This window comes from Aquila chrysaetos, chromosome 15, assembly GCF_900496995.4.
Source record: "Aquila chrysaetos chrysaetos chromosome 15, bAquChr1.4, whole genome shotgun sequence".
Lineage (NCBI taxonomy): Eukaryota > Metazoa > Chordata > Aves > Accipitriformes > Accipitridae > Aquila > Aquila chrysaetos.
Window position 1 is genome coordinate 17,336,215 of NC_044018.1, and position 21,369 is coordinate 17,357,583.

General features: G+C 35.9%; 1 protein-coding gene across 4 annotated transcripts in view; it reads left to right on the forward strand.

Annotated features, from left to right (window-relative positions):
- Positions 1–21,369, forward strand: part of KIDINS220 (kinase D interacting substrate 220) — an 81,376-nt gene that overhangs the window by 48,995 nt on the left and 11,012 nt on the right. For 2 of the 4 annotated variants that reach the window (XM_030037263.2, XM_030037265.2), the window contains 4 exons: positions 10,395–10,573; positions 11,953–12,179; positions 16,812–16,922; positions 17,792–17,848. In XM_030037263.2, coding sequence (XP_029893123.1) covers positions 10,395–10,573; positions 11,953–12,179; positions 16,812–16,922; positions 17,792–17,848 — 574 coding nt within the window. The remainder of the gene's footprint in view (positions 1–10,394; positions 10,574–11,952; positions 12,180–16,811; positions 16,923–17,791; positions 17,849–21,369) is intronic. The other 2 variants (XM_030037264.2, XM_030037267.2) reach the window with 2 other exon arrangements.

Here is a 21,369-nt window from a genome sequence, read left to right on the forward strand (position 1 = left end):
TAGAAGTCACTGAAGTAATTTTGTAACCTCTTGCCTATAAACCTTTGTCCTTCTGAAACCTGGAGGTGATAGAGTTTCTGCATCTATAAGCCAACCATTTCTCTTGTAAATATGGGAGATTTACCAGCCTGTCACTTCTTAAAGCTGTTAGTAGCTGGACTGTCTTTGCTAATAAAGTCTGTTCCACATGTTAAGGTTCATGCAGTTGAAAGTGAAACTTCAGTCATGTATATGCTCCTTGAGTTCAAGAAGCAATTCAGAAAATGACTGACTAAACTTGTAAACACTGGAAAAACTATGGATGTCTGAATTTTTACCCCTGAAGTTCCTGCGACATCTACAGTTCTGCTAGTGTGAATGCTAAGAATTGCTAATGTGAGGCCTAAGTTGAGTCTCGTGATCCTTACCCTAGAGCCTATTCAGGATCCTTGAGGGTTAGTAGCTGAAGCCCTTAAAAAGCCTGGACAAATAAATGTGGTTTGACCATGTTTGCAGCAGGAGGAAAAGATAGGTTTAGCACAAAACACAGCAGCAAAGGCTACTTCAATTCGAAGATAAATGTGTTTAAGTTAGTTATACCAAGTGGTGGGGCAGGCTGTATGACAAGTTGCAGAAACCTTGTGGTCCTGGTTAGCATCATGAGTTGTCCAGGCAGGCATGGGCACTGTAGTCAAGTTCCAGTTGGCCTTTGAAACAAAAATGGCAGGGAACACACTGCAGGCTACCAGAACAATTTAATGACCTGCCTGTTATGGTGGGCTCCTTGGAAAAAAAAAAAAAAGTCAATATTAAGTTGATAATAATCCATGAGAATTTCCTCATGGTCCTATCTGGATACCATTGGAGTAGAACATTCCCCCAGGAATTTGGTAGATCCATGGTAAGTATTGTCCTCTCTCTCATGGGATTAGGATCTAGATTCCATATCTTTCTGAATATAATTCTAGCCATTACCTGGTGAAACTATGAGAAATGTAAGGCTGGTGTATCTAGGGAGATAGTACTAAGAGAGACCGTGACTCACTGTCTCAGTGCTTAAAGATTCTCATGGGGGAGAGGGGAGTACTTGTCCTCAGAACTGAATTTACAATTTGTTTAATGATACAGAATTCAGGTATTCACACAGCCTTCTATTCAAGTGCTTTTTACTGGCTGGTTTTGATGTTACGCTGCTTGTCATGCTTGATGTCATGAGGGACAGTCCTACCTATCATTCTTTGCCCAGGCTTTGCTCAAACTGGGGTATTAAGACGGGGCTTATAATTTCTTTATGAGGATATCAGCAACTATGGTCCCTGAATTTCTGTGATGTGACTATTCTTAAATATCCATTCAAAATATTAGAACATGAGAGCTTGGCTCAGGATAGAAGAAACTCTCATGAGCCATCTGTTCAGATTAGGATCTCCACCCTTACTTAATCTCCTTGAAAACATGCTTTTTGGAAGGCTGAAGGAAACTATGAAAATCAAGAATCTTAAGTCTTTGATTTTGAAAAAACATATATCTTCCAGGATGAGAAAATGGTTGTGCTTTCCTCAGAGTCATAAGTAACCATTATTTAAAACTTGGCCACTTATAATTCATCTATTGCCTGGGCTTAATTTAACCTCTGCAATAAAGTATTTGTGCACATATGCATGCATGCCTACCTATGATGGATGTCAAATTGGATGGCAAAATGATGTGCCAAAGCAGAACACACCAAATTTGGAAGAATAATATAATAGCTTGCTTTTATTCAGGATTCTTTTTTTTTTGAGTGGGGACTAAAGGATCTAAGCAGCCATAGCTTATTTATTACTTTTTTAATGCTTTTGCAACTCTTACACCATTCTAAGGAATAATTTGTGAAAGATATCTGCGCTGTCTGATTTATCAAAAATAGAAACTGTTGGTGTTTCTTACTTCTTCAGTTCTAGATTTTGTCTTTCCAGTTTCAGCACTGGTATATGATTTTGCTTGCTTTTTTTCCAGTCTTTTTACTGATATTACACCTTTTTGGAAGCAACCACAGAAATAGTTACGGCTAGTAATGGTAACCAGAGAAATACTTAATTTCAGGTTACTAAACAACTCATCCTCTGTTTCTCTTTTTTTTTCTTTCTTTCTTCAGATTAAACTAGTAAAAACTAATTTAGTTTTAAGTGGAACAGCAGTCAATTACTGCAGGTTTGGAGTTCTGTAGTGTGGTTTCACTGGTGCTATGTTTTACTGTTAAGTTCAGACCTTTTGTGTGATACGCCCATGTGAATCAAATTAGGAAATCACTTAGGCAGGTTAAAACATTTCTCTGTTTCACATACAGTTCAATATTTCTACTTCATTGTTTACTACTTCAATTTAAGAAAGTGTATTTACAGCATACTAAAAATACCACCAAGGTATAAATGATATGAAATTATTTTATTAAAGAAATTGATTTCATAAAAAAATCAGAAAATAGTATTCTGTAGCACTAGTAGTAAAATTTATTTTTCCCCATTTAAAGGCTCATTTATTTTTATAGCAATTTGATGACACATCTGCTTGCTTTATTCAGCTGAAAAGAAAATGTTGGTTCTTGGTGTTTTGTAAAATTGCTTTGTTAAATTATTTTCGAATAGTTCAACTTTTAACAAATGACATTTGATACTAACATTGGAAAGCAATTTCAGCTAATTAAGTAGATCCTTCTATAAACCATTGGAACATTAAGATGACAAACTGTTCATTCAGGATTATTTTAATTGGTACAATTATTGTAATTTTGTTGCAATTATGTGTTGAGCTAAAAGCTTTTGTCTAAATCATTTGAGGGTTTTTTGTTAATATACATAAGTAAGAAGAAAAGAAGTAAAATAAAAACTGAAGATAAGCATTATCTGTCTACTTTTTCATTACAGTGCTTTAGACAAGTATCTATTAAATTATTCTTTTAAAAAAGTATGTTACATGTTTTCAGCAAATCTCTAGCAATGTTAAAATTGAGCAAGATCATTTGAAATGTAACTTTTCTGGAAGGTTATTATGTTAATTTCAGTTTTGACACTGTTTAAATACTTTTTAATAAAAAGGGTGAAATTAACTTTTGAGGGATTTGCAAGTTGTACAAAACCTATTGATGTATTAATTTAAGAAGTGTAGCTTTTTAGTGATTATAGAAATTAAAAATGAAAAAGCTGTGGAAGGTGCCACGTTCATCACTCTGGTTATAGTGTTCTCTGCAATCATCTTTTGCCCAGGCTAGGTTTAAATAAATCATATCCTTTTAAGTAGACAATTTAATATTCTTGTAGACCTCACAGTGAGGCATTACTTCTAAATATTTAACCTGCTTTTTGTTTTTCAGTTTCCCTTTATTGCCTTCTACTTAAAAGGCAGGGCACATAAAGTTACTATGTTTCTTACTGTGCTAATAATGTGGTCTCAATGTTAAAACAGCAACATACCAGTTGAGTAGCAGTTGGTTGTTGCCCAAACCGTCTACTAAATAGACCTAGGTGAGGCAAGGCATAAAAGAGGAGTACCAGAGGACATGACAAGAAGGAGGTTCAGATGAACAGGTAATATGGAGAGAAAAAGGGTTGGAGTAAAAGCTAATCAGAACAAGGCAGAGGAGTATTTTTAGCTTTTTTAGTTACCTTTGTAATATAGAATAATAAGTCATATTTCTAAAATACTTTCCAGATAATTTTAATTGCTTCCAGTATAGTTAATGTGCATTCATGACATCTCTCAAAAATGCTCCTGTGTATATTTCAAATCCCTCCAAGCACCACTGATTGATACTAGTTTAGGGTAGAACCCAGAAGCCTTAGTTTTAGCAACACTATAAACAATTTCAGGAAAGAAAACTTTTATTTTTAACCTGTGTAAGTCAATTCATGAGACTTCTGGACTTTTTGGGGAATTGATAAAGTTGGGAAATGAAATTGGAGATGATGGCTTTTGTGTCTGCTGAATGTTTTTGTCAAAAGTGGAATATTTATTCAAAACCTGAGAAATGGGAAAATATTGTGAGGTAAGATGATAAGCTGGAAACGCATCTCTTAGCTTCATACTGCTAGTGGCCCATATCCTGGCTTTTACCCCACAATAAATGTAATGTAATCTATCTCTCAGGAAAAAAGAGGAGATAAAATACTTGCTTCATATTCAGGAAAGGCTTGTGTCTCGTATTGCTGTAAAAGCCTACCACTGAGCAGTAGCTTGGAATATCAAGTTCTTAGGAAGCTGATGCTCTAGTATTCCTTGCAACAACTTGCTCATATGCCCATACAATAAATTTGCCTCATTAGATCAACTCTGTCATAAGAAGCTGCTTCAGAAGGGCAAGATAAGGAACAGATCAGGTAATCCAAATGTTGTATAAAGGAAGTAATATGTCTTTGATGCTAGTGGACTTGAATTTTGGTTATTACTCTATTAACGTAGTATAGCAATTGTACCTTTTTGCCTTCCATTTCTGGGTAGCATTTGCAACAGATTGATGGATTAGTCTTTGACTTACTCTGAGAAGTGGAACTCATGCTTCTGTGAGTGAAGTCTTTGCCATGGACTTTTGGAGGAGGAGTGTTGTTTTGCTTGGTCCTGAGATTTAACTGTACGCCATAATGTAGCCCCAGAAAAGAATCTTGTGCTGTAGACTAAGATGAACCATGGCCATTTCTAATGCTAGAGGACCTGCAAATATTTGCTGAATTTCTGGAGTCCTACAGGTGGAAGTATTGAATAAAAGAATCCCTGCATAAAGCCATAAAGTAGCTTTGTAACTGGCATTCAGTAATGAAAATACCAAAACCAGATTAATACAGTATTCTTGTATTTCGCTTGTGTGAGTGATCTTGTTGGACTTGTCAGTTAGTGAGACATAATTACTTTGTTGTTTACAGAGCAGCTTTGAGTAGTCTTAGATTCTTCTGTGCTGCTCTGTTTCCCTGCTTTTCCATCTGTGTAATAAATATATTGATTTTTTAAAAATTCTTTTGCATTCTGTGATTCAAGTAGCACTGCAAAGCTGTGAATGAATCCAGTCATTTGTAATCATATTAACACTTTTTTTAATTATAAAGAATGCTGGTGTAGGGTGTATTCTGGAAAACTGTATTAAAAATAGACCTTTTTAATATGGCTCACTGACAGTGCATGATACTAGGTGTGGGAGATTAGTTTAATAAATACCAATCTTTTAAGGATCAAAATGTTTTTTCTTTCTGAAATGATCAAAAGCAGGAACACTCATAAGAGGTGCTTTATCTCCTGTTACTTGAATTGGATAGAGTCAGTTTTGCAAAGCAAGCTTTCCTGAATACCTACGGTAATAGGAGTTTTTAAATAGCTATTGCATCTGTTCAGTGAAGTCTCTGTACTGTTTGATATGCACTGAGGGGTTTATAATTTTTGTCTAGATAGATATATCAAACTATAGCTTTTTTTTTATTAAGATAAAACATTGATTCCCTTATGTTTTAGTATTGAGTTTGTGATGACTTTTTATTCCTACCTTTATACAAGTGTGTATATGAGCAAATGCTATTTTTCAGTGTTCAAATAACCTGTTGCAAATTTCACTTCGAAATATTTGCAGCACTATTCTTGATACGTTGACAGTACTGCAAATCTTCTGGGGCATTTTGTGTGAGAGCTTTTCATCCAGAAAAAATGCACCCTTAAGCATGAAGATACTCTGTCAGTATACTGACCACACGTAAGAAGATAGGATAAATAACTTCAGAGCAAAGCATTATATTATTAGGATTTGATTATTAGGTATTAGAGATCAGATGTCTAATTAGCAGACTGTTAAGCATCCAAATTTCATATTGCATTCCAAAGTGGCCCAGATTTTCTAGTTTTCTGTTTCTCCATATCAAACCTTTAGAAAAAATATTTTTGTGTCATTTTTAATGAGAAATTATTTCATTATTTTAAGCAACATTTTTGTCTAAAAGTGTTTAGAGAGAAATATTTAAAAGGCACATGATAGATAAATCACGACATGCCTTCATGCCCATGCCTTCTGTTGCTCTATTTATTATTTCATAACAATTCATTAGGTCTCTTGCTTTTTATGGAGTGCAAAAGTTAAATGACTCTTGTCCACGTAGTTAGTTACTCCTGTAAAACACATGAGGAAAAAAAAAAAATTCAGGTGTGCAAAGAGTAACTTGTAGAATTTCTTTGTTTTCACCTTCAGGGAGAGAGGTTTGGAAAGAGCAGGGAGAATGGCCCTTCTGGGTATGAGGACTTGCAGAGAAGTCAACCTGTCTGGGAGAAGCAGGGCAGGCTGCTCCATGAGAGAAGGCAAGCTGGGAGCTGAGGAGGACAGCAAGGCAGGCAGGGCATTGTCCTCGTGAGCAAGGGGTGCAGTCCCACGGGAGCTGACCAGGAAGATCAGAGCAGCTTCAGGGGCAGTAACCAGGGACAGCAAAGAGCCCAGTGGTCTGTAGCCACGAGGCATGTTTCAGGTCAAGCCGGGAAGTCAAGTCAGTGAGTCAAGGTCGTGACCAGTAAGGTATGTAGGTGTAGCTCAGGCACGGACCAAGGGCAAAGGCCTGAGCTTGAAGGTAGCTCTCGACTCAAGCGAGAGAGGCCTCCAGTGAGGCTTCTCGCAGCTCTTGTCGCAACAGTCCGATTCCACGTTGCTCAGCTGCACTGTGTCAGAGCTGGCCTTGAGCAGAGGCAGTGAAACCCCTGGCCGGGGGAAGAGGTGATGGAGCCTGTTGGTGTACTCCGGGACCTGACATAACCAACCAAACAGGAATGTGGGCACAGCACAGCCTTCAGTGTGGATGAAGGTAGTTGATGCTGCTGCCATTTTACCACCACCTGGTCGGGTGGCGAAGGACCACGTCCTGTGGTGGTGACCATCTCCTGCAGTAGGTGGTGAACAGGTAGGCTGTGTCACGTATAGCCCAACAGCCTAGCATCTTCCTAAGCTATGCTGGCCGCGTTCAGCGCTGGACCCGCTGTTGGACCGTGGTGGTTATTTTCCAAGTCAGTCGTGGAAGTGCAAGGTGAACATAAACTAGAAAAAATCTGGAGCAAATTCACAGTCCCTTGAGTGAATGGAAGATGAGATGACGTACCTATATGTACTTGTAGTAAATTATTTTTATTTGAGGAAAAAGCCAGAAATAATCCATCATTGTTGGAATATAACTTAATCCACACTGAAAGCAGTTTTTAATTTTAGTTGCACGTGGAAAGGACACGTGCGGAATAGTGGAATGAATTTGTAAGGTTCTCTTCTGTCAATGTAATGTTCTGTTTTGGGCTATTCCTTTTAAATTCAAGTAGTTTCTTGTGGAAACAGACACTCTGTAACACTGACAGTTTTTGATGTTTCTGTTTTAAAGAATAATTCTTCTGCCTCAGGAAAATCTACCCCCCAAATGAGAATAAGGTGTTCACAGTGCTTTATTTTTAGATCTGTGTGCTTTTATTTTAGAAAAAGTGACTCCTAACGTGCTTTACATGCTAACCTTTTTTTTTTATCTGAGAAGTACAGGCACATGCGATTTTTCTGGCTCTTTGCCAAAAGATTATCATTTACATAAATATTTCTTTCAAAGGCATAGTTTTAAGACATTGAGCTTAGGAGGTTAGAATAGAGACTTCAATCTGCGCACCAGCAGTGGGCTATTGGCTTCTGAACAGTAGCTTTGTTCATCGTATTCAGAACACTGTTCGCATTCAGACTTAAGTAGAGCTGGCATTAAAATTCAGCTAATTTGTTTCATGTGATTCATCAGCTGTGTGTTTTATTTAAATCTATGTCACATTCTCTTTTGGCTTTTTATTTTGTAGATTTAAGTGTCGAAGTAGGCCACTCTTTTAACTCCTCAGTCCCTGACTTAAAAAGTGACTTAATTTTCATTTTGCCAGTGTTGAACTCTTGTCTAGAATACTCACAGTAAATATAGATAATTAAAGTGTGCATTAGTGGTTTTGGTTTTTTTACATTTCTGATGTTTGAATAAAAACATATACGTTTACAGTCAGTTTAGTCGTAGTTTTATATAAGGCAAAATAGAAGAACCTAAGGTAGTAGCTAAATATTAGTGTAAGATACACACTTCTCAGATTCTGTTGAGTATATAAGTTTTACTTTGATACTGCCAATGTTGTTCGTTTTTTTTTTTTTTTCTTTTCACCATTCACTACTTGAGATGAGGACTACTTTTAGCTCCTACTAGATTTCTTTAAACACTGTTGGAGAATGGACTGTTTCCATTCTTTGAAACTGTAACCTACTTCTGGGTGTCAAGTTTCTCTTCCTACAGAAGCACCACCTTTTATTGTTTTAAGGCTGGAGCCTGTGAAGCTTTACATGTATTGAATTTTCCTGAAGTGGATAATCCCACTGCCATCCGGACGGCTGCTTGTAATGATTTACAGGATCAGAACCTTTGTTAGAATAGGTTATACTTGCTTTTACATTTTATATTTGTTACATTTTCCTATGCTGTAGAAGTAACATCTCACTGTGAATAAAGTTATTTGTAGATACTGCTTATGACAGCATGGTATGGCGGTATCCTCCTTCTGTTAGGTACATGGTCCATTCAGATGTTTTCTGGTAAAATTTATAGGAATTTGTTAATTCTACTTTTAGTATAGGGCAAGACTGTCCTAAAAAATCAGATTGAAAGATTAACACATAGTTAAAATACATTTTTAATGTAAAAGAGTTGCCCTTACTTCAAGCATCTAGCATTGATCCTCAATTCTTTTATTTCTCTTAACATTAAATGCTAAATATTCTGTGTAAATCTGCCACTGTTGTCTCTGGAATAATCCCATGGTACATAAAATTCTTTTTATGGAAGATCTAAAAATAAAGATAAAAGAAGATCATTGCTTTTAAAAAGCTAACAAATTGTGAAATAAGGCAAGATCGTTCAGCTAATGATAGATTTAGTTCATTAGCTGTATTAAAAATACAATTCAATTACAACCAGATTTTTTTTTTTTAAAGTGTTACGTTCTTTTCTCTTCATAGACACATCAGTGTGTATTTATTTAATGTAAGAGATTCTTGGCTGGACATTGATAGGTTACTGAGTGTACATGAGGGCTCCTTCCTCCCTTTCCATCCATGCATCAGTGCACTCCTTTCCCCCACGACAGCACTGGCAACTGCGTTAGCTGCTTTAATTGTCCAGTAATCAGAGAAAATTCTTACGCTTTCTTTGTGCCATGCTAACTTCTTAGCAAGTTACAGCAGCTCACAGAGCAGTCAACATGTCTATGCAAAGTCATCCCTTTTCATAGAACTGCGATCATAATATGTCTTTGAGAAAAGCCATTAACTAACTAGTGAAATGCATAATTCATATTTATATAAAGATTTTTACTTTTATTTTTTTTTTCTCATAACTTTTTTCCATTTTTACTTTAAATACAGCGTGGTTACTTCATTGGTATCCATACAGAGTGCTGTCACAGTCACTTTATAGTCATTACTATAACCATGTCAACCATTTTCAGTGCATTCTTTCACTGTTTCTGTTTTTATTATACTGGGTGTCAGAAACATTTTTTCATTTTAGTAAGCTTTAATTTAGATTATAATTTCTAATTTGGTATCAGATGAGATACCAGTCATGATGCTTTGAGATGAGATGTCAACAAGTCCATCTGACCCATCATGTCAGCCTCCATCACTTGCTTGCATTTAGTAGGAGCTTTTCATAAACTTCCACAAGGCTAACATTTAATCCTTTTCCTTGTTCCTTCCTAAAACTGTCCTTCGTACTAGTGCTTACAAAAAACTCCCACCATTGCTTGAGAATAGTCATAATACATCAACAGTCCTTTATATTATTGATCATGTCTCATTGTTTTGTTGTTCTCTTCTGTTTGTGGCTTCTTGTCTTAGAAAGTGAATTACTTGAAAGCAGGCAGTTGTTTTTCCACTTTTTACCATGTAATCATGCACAGTTGGGTTTTGATCAATGTCTAAGACGCCCGAGCGTTCCTGTTGCAAGAAATGGTAGTTTAAAAATGAGATTTTTAACCATGGAATTTCTGATTAGGATATCAGAATTTGAATGGATATTTGAGGTTAATGTTGACAAATGTTAACTTCCCCTTACTTTGGATTTGATGTTACTGATCTATAAATCCCTGATCTGATTTTAGTCTTCTGTGTGGCTTCTTTGAGATTTCTCTGAAGCATACAATTAGATCAGATTACTTAGCAGTTTGAGATTTTCTGCATATTAGAAAATGTTAAATTGTTCTTTCTGCAGACAGTGCAGCTCTTCATGGGTTCTCTTCATTTTCCAGAAAACAGGGAGAGTGGATGCAAGCGCAGTAGTTTTGCACACCAGAATATCACTATGCAAATGGAAGTCATAGTGTAACAAACATGGTTTATGATTTATCTAATTTTTTTTCCACCACAGAATTTCAAAGAATATTCCTACAACGAAAGATGTTGAACCTTTACTTGAAATTGATGGAGATATACGGAACTTTGAAGTATTTTTATCTTCGCGAACACCTGTTCTTGTTGCACGTGATGTAAGAACCTTTTTGCCATGTACTGTAAACTTAGATCCCAAGCTACGAGAAATCATTGCAGGTGCGTATGCTTTCAAATAAATGGAAAATGACAATTATATTATTTCTTTTCATTTTAGGTAGAGCTGCTTCATGTGTCATGCTGAATTCCTGATTTGTTCATCAAATCAGACCTTCAGGTTGTCTGATTTGACTTCAGTAACAGGCCACTCAGCTTCACTTAGTAGCTTTGCTGTAAAAGCCAGATTGTACAAGACTAAAGCTTCTTTTTTGGAGGGGGGAATCCACTGTTCTTGATTTGAAGACTGCTTTAGCAGATGGAGGAAACTAATACACACAATGGTATTTTAGTAGTAGAGATGTGGGTTGAGTTCCAGATCCTTGTTAACAATTTTGAATAGTGTCAGTAAGGTCCTGCAGAACCGAAGCCAGTGAAACAAAGTGGAACATCTCCATTTGATGTATACCCCACTAGATACCTGTGCAGTTGGTACTCCTGAGTTACTTTTTAGTCTGCTATAGTATGATACTTAATTCATCCTAGGGCAAGACTTGTTTATTGTGGAGTGGTTGTTAAGCAGTTTTCTTTACTTGCTTGTAGTCTAAAAAAAAAATGCAGTGAGGTTCACGTATGTTCTGTTCTGCAAAAACACTCTGCTCAGCATTAAATGTTCTGACTGCCCACTGCTGCTGTGGATTGATGTGATGGATGATATGGCACTTCTTGTCCAGTGTTAGGAATTGCTATTGGCTCTAGAGTAAGGCTAAGGCATCCTAACATTTCCACCCCTTAAGAGATGCTAAAGCTTTAAAGAAAACCAGAACTTTAAATTTCAAACAGGATCCTTATGACTCTTTAGTATGACAGTCAGTATTCTAGGTGGGAACTGAATTCAGGTATTAATAGTTCCCTTTGCCTGTCTTTTCTGTCATGACACTTTTCTTCAGTCAGCTGGAATCCTTTTTGTTCTTACTTTTTCCAACTTCCTTCTCTGTACTTGATAGCTGCAGTGGGATGGCCTAACTTTGTTCACAACGCTCTGTTTCATTAATCTCTTCAGAAATGGTACAGGTCTGACTATCACATCAGACATGTTTACCATCAGAGACATACTTGGTGTGATGTATTCCTGCATTTCTTCCCATTTGGGTTGGGATTTGTAACTTGTTCTCTCTGAGAGAGAATGTTTAGAGGCATTTAATATGCTGAATAAATTTATGCAGTAAATTGTCCTAACTGTCCTAAAGACTCCTGTGTATATGTGATCCTCAAGAGAAATCAGCTGAATGCAGCTGAAAGTGACATTTGACATTCTACTTGATGAGTTCTGATTGGAGCTAAACACACAAAAATGTACTGTAATGAATTGGCAAACAAATGAAAACTTTTTCAAATACTTCAAGCAAAATCTCATTCTTTTTTACCTTTTTATTTTTCAGACGTTCGTGCTGCAAGGGATCAAATGAATATTGGAGGACTTCCTTACCCCACGTTGCCTTTACACGAGGCACCTGCTAGAGCAACATCTCTGTTCAGTCAGCCTTCATCAGCTTGCTCTTCTACAACCTCTTTCAATGGGCCTTTCAATAGTGGAGTTTTATCACCACAACCTCATAGCAGTTACTATAGTGGTATGACAGGACCTCAGCATCCATTTTACAATCGGGTAAATAATCGAGAACCAGTTAACATTCTTCTGATTTAACCTGGTAATATTGCAGATGTCATTTATAAAATATTAAAAGACCCATGCAAGTTTTGTTAGGAATGGAGAAAAGTCCACAAATTGGTAAATTTCACAGTAATGTTCAGGCAGTGTAGTCTGGGAGAGAAATGTGGTAAATTGCATCAGTAAAACAAATTACACAAGGGGAAAAAAGGTCAAATCATTTTGAGACACTGCTCAATTGTAGAATATTGCAGGATTTTTTTATTTTATTTTTGTGGGGTAAACTGTGCTCAATCGTTCACATACTTGCTCACAGACATTGGAAGGGATCCTGGCTTTTTCTTGGTGACTTTGGTTAAAACATACAGAAACTCAAGTGGGGACCTACGTCACAACAATGTACGTCTGTCTTCCCTTTTGTCTCTTTTTAAAGTTATTCTGAGGTCTTTTCCCTAAACTGGTGTTGCACTAGTTTAAAGGAATTAACATAAATTGCATGAAAGATATTTTTCAGCTATTTGTGGGCCTCAGTAAGCACAGTCCTGGGCATGGCTCACTTGAAAATTGAATGAAGTACTTTACTATATAGCCAGATCAAATCTACACTTTCTATTTTTGTGGGATATATTCAGTATTTTTAAACTTTATTTTTTACTTTTTTTTTTTCTGAAGTATTATCAGGAAAAAAAACCTAGAAGCTGGTATAAGTCATAGCTTACTTCTATGTACAGGAAATGGCCTCAACTTTAAGCAGATGTGACTGTAGGTAAATGTTTAAGCCAATAAGCTGGAAAGAAAATTGAGTTATTCCTAAATCAGTGTTTGTTAACCAAGACAGAAAAGAGTACACATAGCATAGAACTTTTAAAGTTATTTGTTCTAACATTATTCTTATATACCCTCAATACAGTGACAATATACTGTTTTGTCAAAAATAACTTAAAATGACATATACTTTGAAGTAGTCCAACACTGATAAACGCTTGTCACATGAATCTTCATGCTGATACTAGCTTAGCTTTGTTAAAGTAGGTGTTTAATTGGAAGCCCTGGTTTTGTGTCTGTGTTATTGTACATGACAAGGTTTAAAGTGTGGGGTGATATACAGTTGAAACTTGTATTGGTTTTGGCTCTAATAAGCATTACAAAAGCAATTATTGGTGAGTCATAAGCTGTTCTTACAATCAGTTTATTTTTTCATTTGTATTAACTGCATACACAGGCTTACAGGCATGCTTACTTTTTTGCCTGCTGAAGACTAAAATACTTCTGTTTTGACCTTTCTTTCTGGAATTTTATACTGCCCTTCTAAGGTATAATTGTTTTTAGTGTTTAACACTTTCAAATATTGACAAAGAGCTATATTCATTACTTTGGAGTCACAAAGGTACTGTCATGGACACCACATACTGAGGAAAGTGATGAGAACCTTATAATAGCAGAAAATTTAGACTGAAAGGCTGTTTCCTTCAGCATTTGTAATCATACTTCACTTTTCAGGTTTTTGTAAGAATGGTGTTTAAAAAAAGAGCAGCAACTGAAGAATAGGCTCTCCCCAGCAGAAGTTTCTGAGAGAGGTCTTGGGTACCTGTATGACACAACACAATGGGTTCAAATGCTTCTGTGGAAATGCCCTAATTTTATGCAAAACCACCCTAAGGTTTGGGGATAGGTGCCTTATTCAGACCAGTAAATAGTTCCTGTCCTGTAGTCTTTAGGGATTCGTTTGTGCTTAAGAAAAAAGCCCTTGAGCTATTGGGGGGAAAAAACCGCTCTGTTTATTTTTAGGAAATACTTTTTTTTTTATTACGTGCATTTCTGCTTTGTTCTTTAGATGCTCCTATGTTACGGACCTTGAGCTTCCAGTGACATAATCTATTCATTTTTGGTTTAAAACCCCATTCTCCCTCTGTATAGCTGTAAAGGAAAGATTATAGTCCCATTTAGCAGCTCTTCAACTTGGTGCTTTGGCTCTCAGTATAGGACTATGCTGGATGTGTACATTTTACCGCTGTCTAATGGCCTGGCTACAAGTTGGATTCAAGTTCAGCTTCTCAAAATCGCTGCTATCATGGAACATTGTGGAGATCATGTTTCTTCTGGGGAAGGTTAGAGCAGTAGGCAAGTCTAATTGGAATTTCCTAGGAGGGAACTAGAAATTATGGTATGCGAAGACTTTTTTTTGCAAAAGAGGAGCAAATTGTTTGATATCTTGGAAAAATCAATAAACACCACACTTATGCTTTATAGGCTGTCTCCAAACTTGGAGAACAGCTCTACGCTGGTTTATGCCCAACATGTATTTATGTTGATCTCATGTTTTCATGATATCGGTATTACCGTACTTCATTTGAAGATTGAGGCTGTAGAGTTCAAGCCTATAATGGAGAATTAATCCCACGGCTTGGAAGCAGTGGAGTAGCTGAAGTGGGCTTAAGGCATAATTAGAAATTATGAAAGAATTGTGGGATAATTGCCTTATTGGACAGGTTTTTTTCATTGCTTTGTAGTTTGATGACTTGCAACCAACAAACAGGTGCTCACTCTGTATTTCAGAGGATAGTCTTTGCAGTGAGAGCTAGGCACTTGAATGCAGTATGATCATTAAGCGTTTCATGCTTGGGGGTTTACCACGTGGTTTAAGCTGTTAGTGGAAAACTTAGGCATTTAATTATTCCAGAAATAACGTGAACTTTTTTTGAAGAGAGTTTCATTTTCAGATAATACCGTAGAATCTGTGCCTTATGACAGTGAAATAGTTTTAGATCAGTGAATTTTCTGACTCATCCTATACTAACCAATAAATGTAAAGCAAAGGCTAGGTGTTTTTTCTCCTACCTATTAAAACAAACCAAACCAAACTTCCACATTTAGACTAACGGTTATGATGAATATCATGTCACTTCATATGTTGGAAGAACGTATGAACTTTTTGTGGTAATTGTGTGAAAGAGTGTGCAAAGACTACCTCTAGCAGCTAAGAATATGGAACCATTTCTGTTTTTCAGAAATTACTCAAAGTTGTAGCATATGCCATCTAAGTAATTGATGTACACAGGATTTAAACTTTAATTTCTCAGTTCATTTACAGCTGCTTCTGAACGCAGAGGGTTTTTTTAGTCCTTATAGACAAATCCAAAGTGGAATACTTCAACAAATTTTACTCCTCCCTCATATATTGGCCATTGGGCCGTAAAATTATTTACTCTGTGCTGAATTTGGTGCAGTAGACTACTCATAATCTTGTCATGTGCAGAAACACAAACCAAATACTGTGTTCTGTTTTGTTAAATAGCTGGGTAATACAATTTTTTAAATGCTGTGTATAGAAACATCAGAAATTTGTAATACAGCCATGATTTTGATATTTCTGTGTATTTGTTTTTAAGAACTGGGTAATGAATTGAAAGCAATGAGCACTGTAATTCTGCTTTCTTAAAGTCTAAAGGCTCTATTGCTTTCCATTACATTGCCTTAAAAGAGAATTGATACGGAGATGAAAATCTTTATTTCAAAACCTAACTCAAATTCACAGATAGGTCAAAAGAAAATTTCACAATATTGGAAAAGCAGTTTGTACTTCCTAACTGCATTGCCAGTTGTAAGGTTCATGACTATTAAATGCATGCTTGTGCATACACACACAGAGAGGTTTTGTTGTGTGCCGGTGGGTAGCATGTGAATTTCAGGGAATGTGTTTTTACAGTTGATTTTAAAACTTGAAAGATTGGAGCATATGGAGTCCACTGCTGGAAGTATATTTGTAATTTTGAGATCTCTGTATCTTCTAGAAGAGACTTTATTAAAAGCCTGAGTTCTCATTTAGACCCTTTACACTGCTGTGCTGATAAGACTTTTGGAAACTTGGATAGTGTTTATTTTCTTGAAAATTGTTAGTAAAAAAGTATAAAAAGGAACCTGGTTATAAAAATCATTATTAGAGTTAATTGATATTTATGGAGGGGAAAAAAAAGTATTTCTGTTTTTAAAAATTATTCTGATATTTGGTTTATGATAATTAACATTGTCCTTTAAAATGGTATTTGTATTGAACAACATGCATTGATGTATTTCCAACAAAACAAAGCTCAAATATCGTCTGCTATAAAAATCTATTTATAGATTTATAAAATCTAGTATTTGTGGAAGCCTTCAGATTGGTTACCACAAATATGGGAAGTTGTAGTGATGCTATTATGCATCACCTTTTTTTTCTTTTGGTACAGTTGTCTTCAATATTATGAAACATTGTAAGTTTTACTGAGCATCCAGTTTTGGGTTTAGCAGGTCTGAGAGAGTGAAATTATCAGAATTATCCTTAAATTATCCTTTTCCCATACTCAGAACAGGTGTTAGAGTGTAGCTACCAAAACCACTCCAACTCTGTTCCTCCAGAATACCATGCGAGAGCACCCATTGGCGCTGAGGGATTTTGAAGAACTCACTCCAGAGCTTTTGACTGAATTCTGTTCAATGCAAAAAGTAAAGAAAGCTATTAGTAATTGCTATTTTTCACTTTATGAAACTCAACTAGAGGATGTGTTTTGTTGAAATAAGTTTTATTTTATTATTACATTTTGATTTGTGTAATTGTTTGTCCCTTTTTTGTTACGTTTTTTTTTTCCATAGCCATTCTTTGCCCCATATCTTTACATGCCAAGGTATTACCCTGGCAGTTCTCATCTCATCTCACGTCCACCACTAAAAACGAGTTTGTCCAGAGATCAGAACAATGGCCTAGTAAGTATTTTGAAGGATAATTCAAATACTAACCTAGACAATAAATATAGTGAGTAATGAAAATGAAGGTTATTAATGATGATTCACTATTAGACAAGTACAAGCTCTATATTACAAATAGTTAAAGCAAAGGTGTTATTAACATGTAATGTAAAATGTATTTTGTTTTAACTTAGAAATTACTTAGAGAGGAAAACCAATTCTAACATCCAGGTATCAAGATAGAGGAGTGTGACCTGTAATATTGGCAAGAAAATATTTTAATGAAAATGCCAGCTGTACTACAGTGAAGAAATTGATATAGTGTAATACTGTAAGAAAGACTGCTACTTGTAAATTTATATTCAGATTTTATAAGATAAAATGACAACCTTCAATGTTGTAGAGAATACTAGAAATTGGAAGGCCAAAGTAAAAAGTTAAAAGGAATGTTTTAAATACTTAAAACAAAATACATTTTATCTTAACTATGCCTCAGTTATAGCTTGGTTTTGTAAGTACATATAATTCCACTTTATTTACGCATTGAAAAGGAAAAACGAGCAGACTTTTCTAGCTTCCTATAGAATAATAAAATTCCTATTTAACAGTATTTATTTTACTGACAGATGGCTGTTCAAATGGAATTAAGAACTAAGGGAAGCTTAAAAAAGTAAAAGACTCACTTGTCAATCAGTATATTTCTAGGATATTGGTACAATGAGCAAAGCTATTAAAAGGTGGTAATATCTTTAATCACTTAAGGAAAACAAATGTGTTTCTGTTGAGTTATGTCTTATTACGAGATCGTTCTCACTCACTGTTTACTTCATATTTTTTGTTAAGCCCTTGATCATTTTACCCAAACCATAATATTTTGTTGTTGTTAGGATGTTATCAAGGAGGATGCTGATGAGGGGCTTCCTTCACTCACAGACCCCTCAATGGTAAATGAGTAGTCATGTGGTGTGGAAATTTTAGCATCTCATTGCTTTTTCAGCAGTAATGAGTCTGCATTAATCATAACTGCAGTTCACTAACACTGCATCAGTGGCTTTGGTGGGCAAATAGAGTAGTTGAAAACTAATGTAGTTCGTGAATGAATTTAAGAGCTAATATTTCACTTATAAGATGTATTATATTTTTCCCCTGTAGTTTTCCCCTTGCCTTTCTCAGTATCTGTGGTGAGCTTTCAGTAAAAAGACTGTTGTGGTGGTTAAACAGTGAAGAATGACAGCTAGTCATTTGGTGCTTAGATTTTAGAATGAAGTAACTGTGGTTTTTTCTGCTTTAGTCAGCGCTCTCACCTGATCCATACTTCTTTAGTTGGTGAACATAAAGCTATTGCAGTTAACACAGTATAAAGCAACTTTCGATAGAAATTTAAAAAAAAATAAATTGCTGGTTGTAAGCTTATTCTATCATAAGCTAACATTTATGTTGTTTTATCCTAAATATTCACACAAAGATGTCTTCTTTATGGGTTTCTGTTTTAAATCTAACTGTGGGAATCAATGGAAAATCATGATTTATTACCAAAGTGAAGAGGTTAATATGGCTGTCGTAATTCTCTTAATACTTGCTGCCAACAGTTGTTGGCAACAGTTATAGTTTGATCTCAGTTATTTTTTTCTTGTAGTAAATCATTGTAAAAATGTCTTTGCATTGTTGTGCAATGAAGAAAACCCTACACAAATTCAAGAACTGTATTTAACTGCACATAACCTTCACCGAGCACCCATGTATGGGCAATGCAATGGAAAATCTACTCTAAAGTTCTCTCTTCGAGGTCATTAGCTACCTTGTGTGAAGGGATAACTTTGGACTAATTTTTTCTGGTAGTACATTTTTGGAGATGCTGTTGCCTCCCCTGTGTTTGATTCCTTATCTCAGTATCCCATTCTATTCCCAGTCCTTTGCAGCTTGTCAGTGCAAGAAGAAAAAGTAAGGAGTTTTGAGAAAGCAGTAGAGTGATGGCTGAAGTGTGTGTGTGTCTGTGAGTGTGAGAAGGGACATGGGACTGGAAAAGTGGGATTTAGTCTCAGGGTAAAGTAGTGAATTTGCTCCAGCAGCAAACCTGGACCTGGTTCTCTTCTGCTTGCTGCTCTGAGTGTGTATCTTAAGCGCACATAGGCTGCAGTTTCAAGGAGCAATGACTCATGTAAATTATGTAGTCTTTTGGCTGTAGTAAGAAAATACAGGAGTTCAAACATTAAAAAGAAACTTTGTTTGAAATAACGATAATGGAGGATTTTTAGATCTATTTTTGAGTTTCATTTATACTACTGTGAATCTGTATAGTACAACACATCAGATCATATACTTTACTAAGACTTAGCAATATTTAACCTAGAGTGTAAATCTAAAATTTTGATTTTTTTTTTTTTTTTAAAATCCCTTGGGTAGTTTGTGAGAATGTTGTTAGTCAGGGTATGGTATTAGAATAGAACAGATTATTTCAGATGGAAGGAACCTACAACCATCATCTAGTCCAGCTGCCTGGCCACTTCAGGGCTAACCAAAAGTTAAAGCATGTTGTTAAGCCATTGTCCAAATGCCTCTTGAACACTGACAGGCTTGGGGCATCGACCACCTCTCTAGGAAGCCTGTTCCAGTGTTTGACCACCCTCTCAGTAAAGAAGAGTGTGTGCCTGACAGGATACCTCATCAGGGTTTCATCTATTCTAAAAACACTTCTTATGTAGACTTTATTGAAATTTCTTTGAAAGGAAACAGTATTATATTTGGTTTAGGTACTGCAGTTATCCAGAGGTGATGGGGTACAATAATTTCATCCATCTATTTAGGTAGCTCTTAACTGATGGCTGATTGCCACTATATAAATGATACAGCTTTTACTTATTAAATGTATTGGTGCATGCAAAGTAATGAAATAAACTAAAAAAATGTACCAAGTAATTAATGAACACCAAGGTGTGTAACTGGTTTGATTGATGATTGAAAACAAGAGCAGCATGTAGAATCAAAATTATCTTTCATGCAAATCTGGCAAGGAGCCAGAAATGTTGCAATTTTCAATCTGCATAAAATAGGAGAATAATCATTCTTTTGAATGTTCTAAGTCTTACAGGGCAAAACCCAGTTTCTTTGGGAGTATTAATTTTTTTTACACAGCTCATCATTGCTACCCATTGCATGAGTTGTCAGAGCTATGTTGAGGATGTTACGTGAGGTAGTTAAGGCCCTGTTGTTGTTGTCATTCTGACACTGGAGTTGACCAAGTTCTGAAATTTCAGATCCTAATCATTAGTCTTGTAAAATCAGTGTAAGTCTAGGCTAGCTCAGTGGAAATCAGAAGTATTTTGAGAGCAGTCATCCTGTATCAATAATTTGACTTCTGCCACCTTCTATATTTGGATTCTGTTGCTGATGATAAAACTTGTCTATCTCAGACTGTAGTTTACTGTTCTTTACTGAATGGATCAAAACATAGATGTCAAACCGGTAAGTTTACAAATACCATCTATGTAGTTGTATCAATATGAAGGTGCATTGCACATTTTAGGGTGTTGGCTTAAATCTCTAATGAAAAGAGGCTTGACTTAAGATGTCAACCTTTGCACATCTGGGATGGAGGCAAATGTGCATTTCTGCTGACTTTACTGCACAAATGGTTATTTCTGACAGGAACTGCAGAAACTTCTAGGGTGCTCTTCTGAAGAGTATCATTGGATTGTAGTGTTACCAATATCTGTTCATAGTATCCCCTATTATGTTAGAAATCAAACTAGCATTAGCAGTGGTTATCTGTCATAAACTTAATTGTGTGCTTTAGTTTGCATTGTTAATTATGACTTGTTAGGATGCAGCTTGTTGCAATATAATTACTTTGTTCAAATACTTTTTTCATACTGCACTGAATATATAATACCTTAAGATGCAGTCTGTGTGCTTTGAATGAGAACTAATGTGGCCCAGAGCATGTAATGTAGATAAACATACCGTACTCTCTAAGAAACTGGAAGTGCTTTTCAAAAGTTTGAGCATGAATGAAAGTGTGTGGCATGGGAGTTTTCTTATATGGATTTTCCAGGTGCTTTTATGTAGCATTTTTGTGCTTTGAATATTTGTTCTTAAAAGAAGTACCTTTTCAGTTCTGTGGCTGGTGGTGGTTTGCTTTTGGGGGGGTGGAGGTGGGGGTGGGGGTGTGTGCTCAGATACAAGGTTTCGAAGTTACTTGAGATACGTGGGTTGGTATAACCTCATCTTGAAACAGCCGGAGAATGCTTGGTTAACAGCAGGATTTTCCACCCGAAACGTAACGTAAAACTTTTATGCAAACAAAATAAAGCAAGTGTCACTTTTTTACGAGTGCAAAACAGAGTGGTCTGCTCATAGGGTGTAGTATTTGTATAGCATATATGAAATGTATATTCTGAAGGTCTATCTTAAAAGTTTCATCACATTATGAAAATACCCTGTTTCTGTCCTAACACTGATTTCCTCT